The sequence below is a fragment of the Hippoglossus hippoglossus genome, chromosome 24, assembly GCF_009819705.1.
Source record: "Hippoglossus hippoglossus isolate fHipHip1 chromosome 24, fHipHip1.pri, whole genome shotgun sequence".
NCBI lineage: Eukaryota > Metazoa > Chordata > Actinopteri > Pleuronectiformes > Pleuronectidae > Hippoglossus > Hippoglossus hippoglossus.
In genome coordinates, this window is record NC_047174.1 from 10217266 (window position 1) to 10237012 (window position 19747).

The following is a 19747-nucleotide window of genomic DNA, read 5'->3' on the forward strand; positions in this document are numbered from 1 at the left end:
CATCATTGTCATTTTCATCATCGTTGTCATCATCATCACCACCATCCCCACCATCTTCACCATCACCACCATCATCACCATCTTCATCACCATCATCATCACCACCATCTTCATCACCATCATCACCACCATCATCACCATCTTCATCACCATCATCACCACCATCATTATCGTCACCATCATTGTCATCACCATCACTGGAGGGAAATCAGATTTTACAATATAGTTTTATAACTTGAATGTATGTGTGGGTGTGTGTGTGTGTGTGTTTTCTTAGCTGAGTCTAACTAAACTAAATGAACCACTCCAAACCTTTTAGTGGTCAAGAAAAGCCCCCCCCCCTGAGTTGTTGTTGCCATGGTTTCGATGTGCTCATTGGTCCTTAGTGAGCCGGAGCAGACACAGAGTTTTTGTTTTTTTTTTAAAGAGAGAGAGAGAGACATTAAAGCTTAGATATTAGATATTGGAGTTACCATGACAGCTGCCTATTTGTAGCTGACATTTCTGTGGCATTTATCTCAATAAAAGCTTTTCAGTTTTCCTCAGCGCACACATGGAGCTCTGGGTTATTGTGGTTAGCACTCATTTTACTGACTGTATTAGTTTGTATATGTTTTGTCCTGAAGTTAGGAGACATTGAGGTTCAGTTGTGTATCAAATATGATATTATATGATATTACCTCAGCGTGAAAATGTAAATCTGGATAAAGTAACATTGCAATTGTGTGCGAATTGAGAATAATGAGCTTAATTTGTCCACACTCTGGAAAATTGGGATGATTTGCAGAGATGTGAGAGTTGGTGGCTCTCACCCAGTTGTACCTTACTGTGCCATGTTACAGATTTATGATCTTCACCCCTAAAAAAATCCTCTTATCGGCTCTTTTCAGTGGGAAACGTTAACCATCCCTTGACCCTCGCATTAAACTGAAATACCACTGTCGCTCTATAGCTCTTAAATCTCTATCTGACCTGAGCCAGAATTGACCAGGCTGACTTTTATTTGCTTCACCATATTTATAAATGACACCCATCATTGGTTCTTATGTGTGTCCAGTAAATCGAGAGGCCCAAACCTGTCAGAGCTAGTTGCTGATATGTTTGAATACAACATGACGGATGACATGTCCCATAACTTTCGTCAAACCTCACCACACAAATCTTTCAGCCAGATGATAATATTAATAAACTTAATTTGCATAGCACCTTTCAGAACACAGCTACAAGGTGTATTATGAATTGAAAGTCAAATAAGCAAGCAAAATGGTTCAAATAGAACAATAAAATAAAAAATAGCATATACATAACTTTATTTTTCAGTTCCACCTTAATCAAACCCCAGTACAGACAGCAGTCAAATGCAAGGGCTGCTGTACTTTGTTAAAGATTAACAGTATGGGATGCATTTTATTATTTAAGCTTATTTTAAAGGGCCTGTGAAAGTAATTGATAGGACGGGATGGGAGAAATGAAACTATTCCACAATTGATCGAAGCAGTGGAGACTTTGAAATGAATTATAGCGGCATTAAAAAGAGAATGAGTAAGTGCGTGTAAGAAAAGTATCAAACTTCACACGACAGAAAATGTGCTTTATTGGATTAATTGAACAACTTACAATAAAATAAATTGATCTACACGAGCATCATTCAGGTTAATGGGTTGTTAATATTGCATAGCAACACTCAAGCTGCTCTGTGTCTTTCCTGCTTTATTCAAAATTTGGACCAAAGTGCTTGTTCTCAACATAATTGCTCGACTGCACCACCGGCCCCTGTTGCTCGGCTGTTTATTGCACAAGGGAGAGTTTTCCTTTATTTTGAATGTAACCTGGTTACAGTGTCCTGCTTGTGTAAATGAATTCAAGCTGTGGGACACAAATATACAGTTCATCCAACAATGAAGGGATTTTTCTTCTCAGTGTGGGGACACCAGTTTTAACACTGCTGAAATATTGCAGACCTAATTTAGGACTTGAGAATATATGGATGGACGGTGTGTTCAAGATGTGGGATGACTGCAGAGCTGATGTATCGTCTCAGAGGTTGAACCAAAGACTATTTATCTCTTGAGTTGTTGAGACATCTTTTTACTCCGAGTCAGATTTCTTATACTCTACAGCTGTAATGTGTAAAAAACTAAACTGTGATGTGACAGATATGTGTGTGTGCGTCCATGTTTACATTTTTGATACCTTATTAGGACCTTTTCAGGCATAAACATGGACCTTGTCAGGACCAGTAGACCTCATGGGGACCAAAACTTCTTAGGTCCTGGTTAGTGGTAAGATATGAATTGAGGTTAGGTAAATGTTAGTGTGTGAATTTGTCACGGTTATGGTTAGGGATAAGGTTTTGGTTAGGCTGTCCACAATAAATGGGAGTATGTGCAAAGTCCTGCAAGTCCTAGCTGCACAAACCTGCATGTGTATTTGTGCGTGTGCACGCATTTCGCAGAGGACATGTTGACGTTGTGAGGAGATGTTAGTTGGTCTTCACAAATTCAATGAGCTGTTTGAGACTTGGTTTTAGGGTTAGAATTAGGTTTAGGTTAGGGTTAGGGTAACGGTTAGACATTTAGTTGTGATGGTTAAGGTTAGGATAAGGGGCCAGGGGATGCATTATGTCAATGAGTGTCCTCACAACTATAGAGAGACGTGCATGTGTGTGTGTGTATGAGTGTGTGAGTGAATGTGGAAAACCAACATCAGGGTAAATTGACTTTTTCCACCAACAATCACAATGGAGTCATCAACACACACACACACACACACACACACACACACACACACACACACACACACACACACACACACACACACACACACACACACACACACACTCTGCTTGTTATTATAAAAAAGCACCACTTCATCTAACTGTTTATGCTGTAAACTTGTCAGACGTCCTGAGGAATAAACAAGCCTAATGAAAATCAATGGGATCCATTCCTCACTGTCTCACTGTGAAGGAATCGGAAGAATCACACACCTATACCTCCCACTGTATACATTAAGGAATGTGTCACCTTCACATTACTGGAGTGCCGGATTAATCTCAACCACTGTAACACGAGGAACAATTCAATGCCTTAAAGAGCTCGGTTTTAATGAATAAATTAGTCGAGCGACGATGTGGGAGACCTTTCAAAATGAGTGTGGGGGGGTGGGGGTGGGGGGCGGGGTCACATTAAAGCCTCAATCATCATTTCATTTTAAAACTTTCCACCGGATCCAGAAAGGACGGGGTTAAAAAAACGCCAGAAATAACTTCCCCCGGTGTGAGAGAATGTTAATTGCTCAGTGTTCGGAGTCCAGTGGAAGAAGTTTGCTAGTAATGAGAAGGCAGAGAGACGACGGGGTTTTAATAAGTTGAGGTGGACACAGACAGGTTATAGTTCATACTGTTCCTCCTCCTGAAGACTCACAGGTACTTAAAGTGTAAGATTGGAACATTATGTTCGATGACATTCCTCCAACGTCCAAAGCTTGGGGGGGGATACAGCTTTATATTTTTAGATTTGTAAATGTAAAAGACAAAAAGAAGGATGAGGTAAGGTTTACAAAATAGACAGTTTTTCCCGGGACAACAAAAAAATTGTTCTACACATTAAAAACATACTCACCTAGTCCATAATACTGGTAGTTTGATACGTAAGATCACTGGCACCCCCCTTCCCATCTGTGGAATCACTGTACCACAAACACACCATCACAAAAATGATCTCTGACCCCAACCATCCTGCTTACCACCTGTTTGAACAATTGCCCACGAAAAATACCCTAACCCACGAAAAATAATTCCACCGATTTATGTGTGGTCATTAATAAACGATTCTGATCCTGATTCTGATTCTGAAATTTGACAATTTTAGAAGCTCTCAATCTCTTGAGACTTGACTTCTATGTTACGCTCGTCTTTTGACGTCAAATGCAGAGAGTGGATGAGTCAACCGCTCAAGGTCAACGGCACATATATGAATATTTACGTTGACATTCGATACACAGACCGCCAGGAGAAGGGAGACAGTGACAGCTGGGCTCCTGGAACGGGCAGGAGCTCATGCAGCGCTGCATACTGATCAGGGATGATGAGGTTTCTTGTTGGGGTTGGGGGGGGGGGGAGGCTAACATAAGACTCACACAGCACAAGGCTGTGACTCGAGGTGCCAGGTGTTACAGCTGTGTGAAACGTAATTGAGTGTTTGACTGTCCAGTGAAAAGGTTTATGTGACTGTGAGTTCATTAGCTGAGAGATGCATCCTCCCGCTCGCGCAGTGCGATTCGTCAATTATTCAGATTCTTCATAAGCGACCGTTCTCTCAAAGCTAATCAGATTCCATCCCTTTAACTCTTACCAGTGGAGACTCAGAGTCTAAAAACAACACTGGATGGTCATATCTCAGCCCACATAGCGTAGGCCAGCAGTATCCTTCAGTACTTGTTTTACTGCACCAGCAAACATATAATTACATTTCCCCCGTAGTTACCGGTGCCCAAGGCTCATCATTGAGCACAACCATGGTAGTCAATTACCAGATACAATTGGAGCGTGTGCTGGGTTTGTTTGCTACCTCGTGGCTTTAAGGCTCTGCTACTTTAAGGCTCTGTTCCAGGAAATGCATTGACACACAGAGAGTCATATATCATGGGGAAATATCAATCTAGTAGATTGTTTCCTAAAACAACTTCCCAATCAGCCCAAAGGAAGGCGTCAGGCCTCCATACATTGTCTGCGCAGATTTCTTTTGCATCTGGCTTCATCAAATAAAACACCATTTACACAAAAGGTCATTTTTTTCGTAAATGTATAAATATAGACGCCCCTCTCGCCCTCTTACTTGTCTCCATCGTTTTCCTGAGTTTTATGTTCGGCATGTGGTTAGTATTGAATCAGGAAATATTAACATACTGCAGAGTCAAGGACATTTATGTCAGCGGTAACATCCGTGGAGTCGCCGAAGAGGCTTTACGTTTTCCAGCATTTGACACAAAGGCTGACACAGGCCTGATCCCGACTGCTTCAATCGATCTCCAGCAGAACTCAGGAGACCAGCAGCCGTTCTCATTACATATTGATTTCCCCCGCGAGTTCATGTACAGTGCAGAAGTCTGGCCCAGTGACTCAATATTATGGAAATAATGTGTTCTTTAGAATGGAACACTTTTAGTCTATCGCTCCATAAAGTATACATGTTCTCTTTGTGTGTGTCAGTGGTAGAGCAGTGTATAAAATGCACATGAATCCTTACAATTAAGGTAATAAATCCTCTGTATACATGTTGTACCTCTTTACCTATTTACCTCTCTTTAGAGGATAAAATTATTAAGTGTGGTTAGTTTAGCTCTGCTTTCCTTTATAGTCTGTGTCAGAGAACAGATTAATTGATGTTGTATAATATAAGATAATGTCATATCAAATCATGAAACATGTGACAACTGCGATACATCTCCCCTCCCTTTTGCTTATCTACTTTCGCTGCTCATTTTGCAAAATGATTTGCAGACACGTCCTGTCACCGTTTCAAGGGCCCTCACATCTATTGGACCAAACACTCCGGCTTGATGTACTCCACTAATTTAATGACATCAAAGCCCAGGAGAGAGAAAGCCATGTGCATGAGGAGCCTGATGTCAAGCGAACCCCATTGAAGGCAGCAGCATCATCCAGAGATGAAAGCGCATCTCTTTTCATCTGTGGCTGATGTGCTTGGGGGGTTGTTTTTTTTATCCCAGAGGACAAGCGCAGGGTTTACCCTCCCAAGATGCTAATGATGTGTTACCTTCTGCAGGGATCAGTCATCAATCTGTGCGCGAGCCGGGCGATTCCCGTCATTATTCCTCTGTGAGGCAGCCGTGACGAGCAGGAGGAGGAGAGGGGGTGGTCAGGCCTCCCCACCTTTACCCCACACGGCTTGTCATCTGCTGTTAACATCATATTAAATGTGAGCCGTATTAATGTTCATTCCCTCAGATTGTGCATGTGGGGTAGCTTGTGATTCAATTATTAGCTGTATCCCTTAATACCTGCTTTAACTTGCTCGTGCTCAACAGATGGATTCTTTGGATATTTGATAAATCATACAATCAATCGCTGATCCTTTTGGTTAAGCTGCCAGAACTGGAAAGTCAAGTAACTCAAGCAATTGGCTGAATCATTTTTAAGTTTGGAAGAAGCTGCATCCTCCCTGATATATCCAGATTGGGGTGGTGGTGGCCTAGGGGTCACAATAAGGTCATTCACAACATGCTCTCCTCTAGATAAAATATTTTAGTCCATTTTTGGTTAAAGAATGATCTTTTAGCTTTTTTTGTTATTCTGTCTGTATTTTATAATAATAACAATACCTTTATTTATAAAGCACTTATCTAAACAAGGTTACAAAATAATAACTCTGCGGATAAAGATAAATCTGACTCAGCTACTGGCTTGTATGGCAGTGCTATGAAAGCCATGTGGCCCACTCAGTAGATCAGATTACCTCTGTGAGCCAAATACATGTGTGTGTAATGCCACCTTGGAAAATGTGTGCTACGTTTTGAGGATGCATTGTTCTGCTGTCAAGGTGAACGTTGCATCCAAGCTCAGTAGTACGGTGGAAAAACACATGTCATTCTCCCTCCCATAATTTCCTGTCAATAAATGGTCATGATTAGAAATAAAAGCCCTGTCAGACATATTCTGAATGGGAGACATCTTTTTTTTGTTATCTATCCTGACTGTACTAAAGCTCCACTCTTCTCCTTTCTGTATCAGCAGCAAACCAGTTTCGTTGCAGTTTATGATCCTATTGCTACATCATTTAAAACTATGTAACACTGACCTCTGCAGGACAATGGGAGTATGGTAACTCTTATTTCGACAGCATAGGTTTAAAATGCTCAACTTCCATTAAAACGCTATTACTGATATTCATAAATAGGACTCATACAACAGTATGGTTTCGGTGATGGTTTCTGATGATGGGATGGAGTGAATTTGTTTAATGTTCCCTATAGGAAATTAAAGATGCACTTTGCTGCTGCTGAGTTCATTCATATTCAAACTCATTTTTCGTCTTACTCACTTTATATTATTATTACTAAATTCATTTTATATCAAATAACATAAAACTCTCTTTCTCCGTCACAATTCAAAGGCGCTTTATCGACTAAATCAAGTGAAACAACTTCTTCACAATGTCTCTCAACCACCAAAATGTGAAAAAACCTTTTGCACGTTCTAGCTGTGTGGCATTTGAGGAATGCTGACTCACACTTCCTGTTTCCGCTCCTTTCAGGAAATGGCAGAGTTTAATCCCACTCCGCTCCTCTTATCTCAGAGATGCTGTCTGAGCCCCCACAGGGAGGGTTTTCTTCAGAGGGGCGGGGGGGTTCCTGTACACCGCTGTTTACTCTCACACTCGGTGCTGAGATAAACATGCATCGTAAAGTTTGTGTTTTAAGTTTAAGGCATTTGGATGTTCCTCTTTTCTGCAACTTTGGGTTTGAACATATTTCAAACGGAAATTAGATTTAAAAAAAAAATGTTTGAATGTCACATGGTTGTGCACGCAGACCCACTTCAGAGTGACTTCATAATCTCACTGTTGAGCACAGAACTCTTAACAATTTTAAATGTAAAGAGTTAAACACACACGTTTTTTAAAACAGTGACTAAAATGCTTTAATACACAGTTATTTTCCGATAGGAGGAATGCAATTCAAGAATAAATTTGTTCTAAATCATGTAAATATTTTTATTTAGAAAAACACTTACGCATATATAAGTTCTCTTTTTAAAGTCCATTTCTTTATATATCCACTGAATGACTGAAAGAATAAAAAGTGCAAGTATTGTGCATGTAATCTCAGGCCAGTTGTTTCTGTTTCATACAGATATTTAATCTATAGCTGTTCATGCTTATTTTTTTACATTTCTATGTATTGTTTGTTTATTAGTCTCATGATGTCTTCATGACTTTCAGTAGAATGGGAGCCATCAATAGTAGGAGGACAGTAAGGACATTAAAATATTCTCTTTTCTTACATTGACATAAGCTCTTTCAGTCTTACAGCTGCTAGAGACGGAAGGAGCCATAAATAAGAAGCTTTAATATTCCCTCATGAAGTAGAAGAAAAAAATGTGTCCATTCGAAATGTAAAAAAAAAAAATAAAAAAGGATCTATCCTGAAGAAGATTGTTTGATCCTCCATCCGTTCAAGTCTCACTTCTGTCTTTATCGGCAGGAAACATTTTGTCTTTGCTTTCATCACGGCTGTATCTCATATTGTCCCTCTGTGGCGATAAAGAAGTCATTCAGCATGTTCTGCAGGAATTCAAAAGTGGGCCGTTCCTCAGGCGCCTGTTTCCAGCACGTCATCATCATGTTGTAGAGCTCCTCGGGACAGCCCTCCGGACGAGGCATCCTGTACGAGCTGTCCAGGCTCCTGATCACCTCCGGGTTGGTCATCCCTGATTACGAGAAGAAAGACAAGCTCGTGTGAGATCATAATAAACTTAAGGTAAATTTGCAACGAACAAGACAGCGACATAGCACTTGGATTGGTTGGACTACTATATAGTTCCTTACTATATATGTTCTGCATAACAACCACATATTAATGTATTGCTCATGTCCCGTACCTGGGTAAGGTATTCTTCCATAGGTGACTATTTCAGTGAGGAGGATCCCAAAGGACCACACGTCCGACTTGATGCTGAATGTGCCGAAGTTGATGGCCTCTGGCGCCGTCCATTTGATGGGAAATTTAGCACCTGGTTGTTAGGAAGAAAGGTGAGAAAAAGCAGATGGAACCTCCTGTTGAATTGGCTGGTGACTGAAGAGGGTGTACGTGTGAGTGTGCATGTGTGTGTTTTTTCCTCTTAACATGAGGCGATTCGATGACATGACAAGAAATAACAGATATCTTGATATAGATCTGATGACTGTCAGGGGACAACACGTTCAATCCCTTTTGTTATATTTGTCCTTTCTGTGTCAATGCTGGCAAATATTATGTGTTACAGGGTATTTCACCGGATTCACTGGATTAGTTGAAATATTTCATCCTCTCCTGATTATTTTGTAAAACAAATGTCTAAATAGTTCTTGCATGTACGAAAACACAATATATATATAAATATATATCACAATGTAAAATGAAGATAAGGCAATTCTTTATTAGTCCCACTACTGGGACATTTGAATTTACATCAGTAAAGTAATAAGTTAAATGAAATACTAATAAGTGTAAGAATAAAAAAATATAGAAAAATATAAATGGAATAAAAAAATAAATACACATAAAGAATTGCGATAAAAGATTTGATCCATATCTCCTATTATTACTATTTCTCTACAGCACATGATAAAAAAATGGCATAAGAACGACAGCAAGTTGTTAGACTGGTTCAAATAATGCACATCTAACTTCAGAGCCGTAGCTGCTATTATTTGTTTGTTTTTAATAATTTATTTTTATGCATTTTTCTCCTGGTTTAGCAACCTTGGACGAGTTTATATTCTATAATCAAAAAGGCTGATTGCAGTATTTTAGGCTCTGTATACTGCTGCCAGGCGAACAACTGTCGATGTGTAGTTGAGATTACAGTTCCACACCATGTGCTTGTAAGGTACTTGAAAACAAGCTCTCTCTCTTTTAAGCTGATAATTGGTGTTGGTTACATTTCAACAATAAGAGTAAGTCCCCTGTGGCATATTTTTTGCCATATTAATGCAATGTTGTGTAATTTAGACCTTTATTTTGTTGGAGAGGTAGTAAAATATAGAAAATGTGAAGACTTTTTTTTAGTGCGTGGTCAAATCCGCCCCAGGATGAAGGAGTCTTAAAGAATTTCTAAAATTCGGGCTGTGGCCGTGCACTCATTTATTGACGTACCTTCATGAGCTGTGTATTCCGTCTCAATGATCCTGGCCAGGCCAAAGTCTGCTATCTTACAGTGCAGGGTCTCATTGACCAGTATGTTGGCCGCACGCACGTCTCTGTGGATGTAGTTCTTCTTCTCGATGTAGGCCATTCCCTCAGCTATCTGTCAGATTGAAACAAATCAGGAAAAGAGCATTAGAACCAGGACTTCAGGGAAATTAACATATCAAATACAAAATGTATATATGGTTTATTTATGACGGACAAATACACTTTACATATACAAGTGTTTTTTATTTGATGCTAAGTAGAGTATTATAAAACAGAGGAAACAGAAAGCATTTTTTAATCCATAAAATGTTGCACGAAATTAGAAAATTGCACTTGAAATATATAAATTATAGCGGATTTTTAGAATAAATGGAGATTTTGTGAAGACATACTGTAGGTCTATTTTCTCTGCTCAGTGTGCGTGTGTATACATGAATTGTGTTTACATGTAGAGTAATGGCAGTAAAGTGGGTTTAAAAGGATGTGACAAGTCTCAGGCCGTCAACATGCTTCTGGGTTCTGAGGGAGCTCAGTGAGAGTGGAAAAAAAAACAAAACATTTCCTGTCCGGATGTTAATAATTGATGCAGGGCGAGGCTTTGAGCCAGACGAGCAGAGGCCCCCGCCAGAGAAACCTCACCGCTACTGCTGACAGTTTCCACGTGTATTTACATCCTGGCCCGTGTCAGAGTTTACAATATACAACAAACGTTCCCCGAGTAACTTTAGAACAGCTCGCATTTAAAAATAGTCTTTGAGGTCAGAAATAACGCCTGTTTTTTGTTTGTGGTAAAGTATGCATAAATTTGTGCTGTTATTTCGTCTCAAACAAACACAGCAGCAAGCAAAAAGGCTAAAGATACACACAGATGTTGTGGGTTGGCAACGAAAGATGAAAATGTCACAAACATTATACAAAACTGTAAGATTATCATGATTTTTTTTTTACCTGCGCTGACATGTCTATCAGCTTGTTGAGCTGTAGCTTCTTTCCTTCGTCTGTTTTCAGAAAGTCCAGGAGGCATCCTGTCAGTGACAAAATAAGAAAAAAGAGAAGTGACACCATCAGATAAAGAAATGAAAGATAATGAAGTGGAAACTTCGGGTTTCATAGTCCAGTTAAAGTCATTCAGTTATGCAGACAGGCAGATTGTGACATCTTATACGGAGAGGAGACAAATTTAAATGATGTTGTTAAGTATAGAGCCGTACGTTTTGAAGGCCCTAGCAGCTACTAACACAAACACAAACATCCGCTTGGTATAAAATCGTTGGTGGAGTTTTGGGAGGTTATGTTTTCAACCCGTGTCCGTTTGTTTGTTGGTTGTTTGGTTGGTTGGTTTATTTGCAAGATTACACAAAAACAACTGGATGGATTTCCTCAAGGGAAGACGCCATTAAATATTGGTGCAGATCTGGATCAGGGGGCGGATGCAGGAATTCTTTTTCGCCTTCTTTGGTTTGTCAGAGTTATGCTGTCTTCTGAGTGACATCATAAGTGTTTGAATCTGTAGTTTAAGAATGTTTAAATTAAAACGACTGTAAAAAAAACAAAAAATTACAGAACGAAGTGAAATACAATAATGGCTCAAAAATAATCGCAGAATTGAATCAACTACCTGATAACATAATTTTGAAATCCCTGGTTTAATCTCAGTCAAATATGAAACATTTTCTTCCTCTCATTTGTTCTCAGTTTTCTTTATCTAATGCTATCGTGTATTGAAAAAGTTTAGGCTCATAGGTTGAACTATTTATAGACAATTTTGAGAATAATCCAGAAAGAAAATAAGAATTTGCTGCCGCTGGATATTTTAGGGCACATTTACTTTGTCTAAAAAATAAGTATAAAACTGAATGAACTGTTTGTCCATCCCCCCCTGTTTATTCAGTGTCTTACCATTGATCATGAACTCAGTGACGATGAGAATGGGCTCCTTCGTGACCACAGCGTGGAGACGCACCAGTCGTTCATGCTGCAGCCGCTTCATGAGGTTGGCCTCCTCGAGGAAGGCCTGAGGCTCCATTGTTCCCTCTTTCAACGTCTTAATGGCCACCTTTTGGGTGTTCTTGTAGAAACCTGTGGTAAGGATTATAAGCAGTGTGACACACTGTACTGTCTCTGTTCATCAAACGTCTCCGGTGACATTGGCAGCTCTCTCTCACCCATCCACACTTCTCCGAACTGCCCAGCTCCCAGTTTCTTCACCATTTTCAGCGTATCTCTGGGAATCTCCCATTCGTCCTGTGCCCACGGCATCTGGGGTGCATTAAGTTTACAGGGGGCATACAGTCTCCGACACAGACCATCAGCGATACCTGAGCCCAAACGTGACACATGCAAATATAATGAACAGCTTTTCTTTTTGATTTCATTGCTGCTGTGATACATTTTTTGTCACTGAAACACTACAGGCCGGGTGAGCTCTCGTGTCCTCAACAGTCTTGAAAGTGTTTCTGTGTGGGAGCTGATGTAAGGCTCTTAAGTTGATGTGCATTGGCAGCTATTCGAGAGATTTGGTCTTATTATCTCGTGGTTTAGTCGAAGGAGTGGAAAGACTCACACAGGAAATGCATGACACACCACAAGGGTCTAGCTTGTTTGTGCAGACGTCTGTTCCGCGCCTTGTGAGCAGTAAACAGGGCTCAAATCAACTCATTCAAGTTCTCTCATCATTTTCCGTTTTTTTGTAACTTTACTCACGGCTGTAGTACGTGACCAGCTCCTGTAGTGATTGGAACGAGGTGGAAGGAGAGATGTAGAAGCCTCCTTTGTCCAGAGTGCGGATCTTGTAGTGTTTCACCATGTCTCCTTCTTCTGCTACATGATCTCTGATTGACAGTGAGAACGACCCTGAAGGGCAAAGCACACAGATGGTACAGGTTCTGCATCCTGAGATGTGGCGCCACTGGTATTTGTATTTGTGTCGGATCACATAAAGAGACTGATGGGGAGTCACCTTTACAGGTCTCGCTCTCTCGAACTAGAAAGGCACCGGGTTTATTACCAGGCGCCAAAAGCAGTCGCTCGGTCTCCCTCCGACTCACGTCCTTGAAATACCATCTACGAAAGAGAGAACAACAAAATGTATTTCTAAAATGTTGTAGCAGTGCTGGATCAAGTCTGCCACTAGTGTTGTGTTTAAATGTGTCGCTTACTTTTCCACCTCCAGCGTATCTGCTCTGGCTACGTAATTACACGGTATTAAGCCCTCCTCTCCCGTCGACAACAATCTCGCCCGCCACCATTCTCCATTTCTTCAAATAAACAGGGGATGATCAGTTGTTGTTGTTTTTTTCACTGTTGCTGGGTAAACACCGAATCGTATCGGGACCATGTGATGAGACTTACTCTTGCAGAACCTTAAGTTGGTCTCCTTTCTTGAAAGGCAGATCGTTTTCGTTGTTGCCTTTGAAATCGTGCTGTGCCACGAACACGAAGTCATCTGAAGTCAGGCGGAGCGAACCGTTAGAGGAAGCGAGTTCACGAAGCAATTTCACTTCATAATACTCAATTTTAAATTTTTCTTTAGGCCCATTTCTGTGCATAATCCTCTAATCCTCGGTAAAATAAGTGTATTCAAATTACTGTGTTACTATTCTTCTCTACACAATAAGAATTCTGTATTTTTTGACACTGTCTTTGACATTAAACACACTTTCTTCTCATCTCTCATGAATAATCTCATCTTTCACCCAGAAGAGGACAGAGGAAATACAGCTGAGATCTCTATCACTGGACCTAACCTCACAGCAACAGTCAAACCAAAATGGAACGCTGGCCTGTCTTTTCAGAAAGTGTAGAAAATGTTGTTATGCGAGTTCAGTGTTCAGTCATTACCATTCTCCAAATAGTTATTTCCACTTTGTGCCTAAAGAACAGAAGAAGTTGTTTTTTAACAGGAACATTCACAGTGAGCAGGCAGTTAATGAAAAATAACACAAAGTCGGAACAGATTATTTTCAAATCACGGCAAATAGTTTTATTTCCTCCGCCAAGGAGACGGTGTTTTTTATTAGGAAGCAGGATTACATAAAACTTGGTGGACACATTATAACCAAACTTGGTGGAAAGATGTGGCCTGAGTCAGGGAAGAACCCAATTTATTTTTGTGAGGACCTGGAAATCCAGGATATTTTTTTCATAGTCTTTAACATTGTGATAAGATGATTACAGAATGATACATGAATCTCGATGAATAAAATCAGGTGCATTGAAAAGACTGATATCTACGATACGATATCAAGTTTTTCCTTTGAGCGTTCTACTTACAGTGAGATGGGAGTGGGAGGCCGGAGAGTTGTGTTTTGCTTTGTAGAAGTGGCGATCGCTGACTGTTGTCTGGTCACTCCAAGCACAGCCCATCCTGAATATATATAAGATGGAAATAGTTACCTTCTACAGCTACACCACATACTAATAACAAGACATGTCAGATGTTTATGGTCATACCTGACGAAGCAGATGTTTTCAGCCTCCACTCCTCTCACTGCAGGGCCTTGTCTCTGAGTTCATCCCCGGTGCTGGATGAATGAATATAACGCACTGTGAACTGCTAAATAAAATCGCCGTGTTGTTACCATGTCTATTTATGCACACAATAAATTGGCTTTTATATGAGGAAGTGGAAAAATAAGTTTACAGATTTGGATGGTGCCGTTTGCATATACAGTTTATACCACACTGTCATGTCAGAGACATAAATAGAGGAAGGATATTGTGAATTTGTTCTTTGTTTGGCGTCAATGTGAAACTACCAATGTTTTTCACGCATCACTGCTGTTTCTGAGTCTGTTAAAGCGGCCCCATGAGATGTTTAGGATAAATACTGATCATAATTTCAATCGAATGGTCCAGAGTCTTGAGAGCACGTTTCAATGTTTGAAACGTGCTAATTAGCCGTGTTAAATGTTAATTAGCCGTTAGAAAGGAATCTTATTTCCCACAAAAGTTCAAGTTTACGCTTTTACATTCAAAAATGACAAATTCAACTGTTCATTGAGTTACTTTTGATGTCACTTATTCTGTAAAAGGAATAATGTTAAAGTATATTTTTATTATTTTATATTTTTAATATGCCATAAAAAAGCAACTGTGATGAGGACAATCTTTTATTGCACTTCCGTTGCCTTAACTTTTCATTACTGTGTAACTAAACTATGATGGTAATATTATAGGTGGCACCGCTGTTGAGAAATGACAATTTCACATATCTATATTTAAGTGTAACATTAAATGTTTAAGTGCGACATGTGTTTTCATTATTACTGACCTGTATGCTGCAACACCTTTATAGTATGAATATTGTCATTGCGCTATTTTCAAACACACTAGGAATTGTATTTCTCTTATTCAAATTTATTTTCATGTTTAAAACTGTGATAGTTTGTATCTGTGACAAACACTTTTCACACGCACACTTTTTGTCCCCAAACATTTCATTCAGAGATCAGTTAAATTGTATCCCTCCATATTAGTCATTTTAATCGTACACACATTTTCACCATATCATTACAGTATCTGTACTTCTACCACCTGTCAGTCGTGTATAGTGAGATAGTCATACAGTACCTTGACCTCGTCCCCCAGGCTGCAGTCGTCAAAAGTACTCCACATGTTAAGAAGTCTCAAGTTCCTCATTGAAAAGTGCTTGTCAGTCTCTCTCTCTCTCTCTCTCTCTCTCTCTCTCTCTCTCTCTCTCTCTCTCGCCCCCCCCCCCCCCCCCCCCTCTCAGGGGAACTACACTGACTTTACAGTAAAGAGGTAACAGTTTATTTATGTTGTCTGGTCATTCCTTCTCTTGACACCCCCCTGCAGGTCCTCTAACAAAATGACTAAACTTCAATGACTTAACTTTCACCAGATTTTCGTGTGTGAAATGAACGAATATAGTCTCATCTTTGATCTACAGACTAAGATGAGACTATTTCTAAATGTGTGTGAGTTTTTATTGCAAGTCATTTTGCATATAACAAGCGATCTGCAGCGGAAAAGGGGGCTGTGCTGTGCTGTGCTGTGCTGTCTAAGTGTCTAAGTGTCTGGGTGACTGTTGGTGAGTGTGGTCGAGGTTTGGGTACTGTAACACGGAGAGCAGGGTTTCCATGACGTATGTCTCAGTTCCTCTTTTCTGTTTATGTCTACAATAATACCTTTTTAAATGAATACACCTCAATGCGTTTTTTACAATACAATAGTTTGGAAGAGTGGTACACATCAAGACCACTAGATGGACCAGTGGACAAGTAATGAGTCAAATGGAGAATCCAGTGTGTGCTCATGGGATGCATGGAAGTATTTTTTTTCATATACAGTATATGCAATGTCAAAAGTTGCACATATTAATGCTATTTTAATTATTCTTGAAGGCTACCACATCTGTAAATAATGTTCTTACCCTATTTATTACACTTTTTCTGAAGCATACGTGTATCTTGAGGTTTTTTTTTAGATGAAAGTGTTTACTTCCTTACAAACCTGCTTTGACCTATTACCTGCTGAACATAGACTCTAACATCACGTAGGTAGAGCTCCTTATTATACACCCAGTTGTATGTATAAACTGCAGTAGTACCCTAATTACTCTAATACTCTAACTGTAATTTATAAGTAGTACTGAGGTCGGTTCAGCAGAATCAATAAACTCAGACTTTTTAGTGTGATTATTTTAAGAGCTATTGTACTTTATTGTAAAGGACAGACACCATTCATATTTACTAGTGTTTTCAAATATTTTTTTATTATCACTATTATGTTGGGAAACTTGCAAATGCATTAATACACCACAAGTGCTTAATACATAATACGTACATTTTTACCATGTACTTTGTACTGAGAAGACGTTGTGTATCATAATACTCACCCTTACTTTTAGTGCTTCATGAGGACGATTCCTAAAAGACAGATTTGGTTGATTTCCTCTTAATCACTAGTGCTTTGATTTATTTAATCTATGTGGAGACTGTATTTACCTCCAGGGCCATTGAGCGGTTCATGGTTGAGGGATTATGCACCATATACTAATCTGGTTTCTGATGTTCCCCTTACTTGACACCAGATGGCACTGAAAGTCACCAAAAGTGTGTTTCTTTCAAGACACTTCCACTTTCCCCTGCACTCAGACCATGTCTATTATTAGATTACCACCAAACTGTCTTAAAAGATTCAATAAAGTGCTGCATCCTCTGTATGTGGTGCCGAGGACAGTGTGCGGATGTGGAATCGAGCCGATGTGCGGTCAATCTATCAAAGTACAACAATGCTTTGGTTTTTCACACCAGCTAACCAGCTCTTTCCTATTGTCACCGTGATATGCAACGGTGGAGGGAATTCACCCATTTCCATCGGACAGTAAACACAACACAATATGTCGCCCCACCCCCCCCCCCCCCCCCCTCCTTGTTTAATATCAAATGAATCAAAGAACTTTATAAGGAAGATATCATTCAGAGTAAGTTGTACCCTCAGTGCGGGGAACAATAAATCTTACAGCACCGGAAGTGCTTTGTTTCCTATGGGGGGGCTTTATAATACACGCAGTGTAGGGATATTACTCTCTGGGCAAGACTTCACAGGTTTTTGTTTGGACCACCTGTGCTGTGTGTGGGGGCTGTGTTGTGCTGTGGTTCTCTGAATGAACAACCTCACTTCACTGCACACGAACACACACACACACACACACACACACACATTCTTACACACACAGGCTGCAGGTGCATGGTGATTGTTATTGAGTGCGTCCTGGTTACTAACTGCTGTTTCTCTTTATACTCTCGTCTTCTGGTTTTCCATCAGCCCTTGTTTTCTTCCCAGGGCTTTGCGGATGCTTGTGTACAGCTCTGTTGGGGTCCCCAGACATTGCATCCTGCCTGCAGAAGGGTCATAAGTGGCCCCACAGGATAACCTGAACAACAGTGGGAAAGAAAGGGAGCGTGGGTCTCCTTCACTAACGCAGTCCTGACCACCCCTGTGCCAAAAGCATACATGGTGCCAACGGCTGCTTTCAGCTCCCATTATTAATGTGAGTGTGCAGTGCATGTGACTGAAAATGTCCCGCTTGGGTGTGTGTGTTTACATTTGTGTGTGTGGGTTGAGCTTTCTATATATTCAACATGAAGATTAGAATTTGAATATCATCTAGAAGCTGTACTCTAAGTGCTAGTTAAAGCATTAGAAGGGTTTATTATAACGTAGACACACCACACACACACCACGAAACACACATATGCATGCACACACACACACACACACACACACACACATACACATAATCTTGTACTTCTATCTTAGTAAGGACACTCAAAGGTATAATGCATTCCCTAGCCCAACATCCTTACTTTCCCAAAATCTCCTCACTCCATAGGTTTTAGGCTCAAAATGGTCCTCACAAAGACATCAATGTAAGTACATACACACACAAACGCACACATGCATGCACGCACACCTGTCATCACGAACACACTTTCCTCAATTTTGATCCCCCTCTGCATCACAAGAGGCCCCTCTTTGACTTCCTGCCTCTGTGGGAACCGTTTCTGTCCTCTGTCACACATGGAGTGAGAGACGGTCTCGCTCCTGCATTTGCCCCCAAAAAAAGACAAAGTGATTGTCAATAAACAAGGAACAATTGAAGCCCCTCGATGTATTCAACAGGCGCCGCAGCCATTCCTCAAGGGACGCTTCAGGAGAGCTTCACTTTTCCTCCATTAGACTGTCAGCACAGCGGACGTCAGGCACGCTGGGGCTTAATATGTGGGATAATGCCAGTGTTTCCTGCATATTTATACATGTTTTTTATCATGTTTCTATCTGCCATTAACTTGCATGACATAAATACAAAACCCTACATTCTCCCCGGTTACATGCTACCTGTCAGACTTATTTGTGGTTGGGTGCAAACCTTCATGCAGCTGTTCCAGTGGCAAGTTGCTCCGGGGTAAACATGGCCCCGGGAAAGCCCCTTATTATTGTGCTCCGGATGACGTTCCTCACTCCTCCAGTGTTTACCGTGGAAACAACTCTGTGCCAGCGAGCAGGTGCTTCCTCGAAAAAAACACTCTGCTTTTCCACAAGACTTGAGGATTAGAGTCATCTCACTAAATCAAACAGTAAGCTACAAGGTCCCACTATGATCACAGCAAACTCTACTTTACTCGAGCCTGTTTTTTTCCCCACTAGTCCTAGTTACTAATTTACATATTTAATATCTAGGATGAGAATGATACAAGATAACAGACACAGTTCCTCCCTAATGCTGAAAGAACAAACATTGCTTTACTCCGTTTACACACTCATGCTCCACCTGCTGGTCATTTCAAGTTGCCTGACTCGTTTGGTGACTATAGTTCACTTACCTCCATATGAGGACATGAGGATAAACTGAAGACCCACATTTTCTCTCGGGATTTTGACTGTCCTTAATTGTGTTTATATACTTTTATTTATTCGTATTTAGTTTATTGACTTGACTTACATCAGTACACGTGGAGCAATATCCTCATCCCACTGGAGTTTTCTTGAACAAGAGTTCAATATTCCCTTGCATTGGAGCTTAAGAGAAAAAAATATCTTGCTGATATATATATATATATATAAACCACTTACAGATATAGTGATCGGCTGTTTAAATGGATCAAAAAGCTTGGGACACATGCGGTTCGATGCTCTCGTCTCGATGCAGAAGCCCGAGACGAGAGGCCTGCACCTCGCCGTGGTGTTATGCAGTCAATCAGTGTGACACCAATTATGTGTGTCACATGAGCACAGGAGACTGCAAACAGAAACTGTGAGAGGAGCACATCCATCAGCTCCATCTAATGGGGCTCACTGTGCA

General features: G+C 40.4%; 1 protein-coding gene and 1 long non-coding RNA gene across 4 annotated transcripts; both read right to left on the reverse strand.

Moving 5' to 3' along the window:
• Window positions 1-7734: 7734 nt before the first annotated feature.
• blk (BLK proto-oncogene, Src family tyrosine kinase) lies at window positions 7735-19074 on the reverse strand. 3 transcript variants are annotated; one of them, XM_034580167.1, is made up of 16 exons: window positions 18815-19074; window positions 18150-18489; window positions 17668-18072; window positions 14371-14441; window positions 14191-14284; window positions 13759-13789; window positions 13270-13363; window positions 13077-13175; window positions 12878-12981; window positions 12622-12771; window positions 12084-12236; window positions 11818-11997; window positions 10867-10943; window positions 9880-10030; window positions 8624-8755; window positions 7735-8452 (listed from the first exon to the last, which is right to left on the reverse strand). In XM_034580167.1, exons 5-16 carry the CDS (start codon window positions 14281-14283, stop codon window positions 8250-8252), a joined length of 1467 nt encoding a protein of 488 aa, XP_034436058.1. In that variant the 5' UTR covers window position 14284; window positions 14371-14441; window positions 17668-18072; window positions 18150-18489; window positions 18815-19074; the 3' UTR covers window positions 7735-8249. The 3 variants fall into 3 exon arrangements, with proteins under 3 accessions (XP_034436058.1, XP_034436056.1, XP_034436059.1); XM_034580165.1 differs by lacking the exons at window positions 17668-18072; window positions 18150-18489; window positions 18815-19074 and adding an exon at window positions 15490-15621; XM_034580168.1 differs by lacking the exons at window positions 17668-18072; window positions 18150-18489; window positions 18815-19074 and adding an exon at window positions 15415-15447.
• Window positions 13817-14170, reverse strand: LOC117758463. Its single transcript, XR_004613293.1, has 2 exons — window positions 14038-14170; window positions 13817-13980 (listed from the first exon to the last, which is right to left on the reverse strand). It is a non-coding gene; the product is annotated as an uncharacterized LOC117758463 (long non-coding RNA).
• Window positions 19075-19747: the final 673 nt, after the last annotated feature.

Coding starts and splice junctions, on each gene's coding strand:
- blk (XM_034580167.1), bottom strand. CDS start 14,283: ATGGGCTGTGCTTGGAGTGACCAGACAACAGTCAGCGATCGCCACTTC. Junction 12,772..12,877: donor AGAGAGCGAGACCTGTAAAG/GTGACTCCCCAT, acceptor TTTGCCCTTCAG/GGTCGTTCTCACTGTCAATC. Junction 11,998..12,083: donor GTTCGGAGAAGTGTGGATGG/GTGAGAGAGAGC, acceptor TCCTTACCACAG/GTTTCTACAAGAACACCCAA.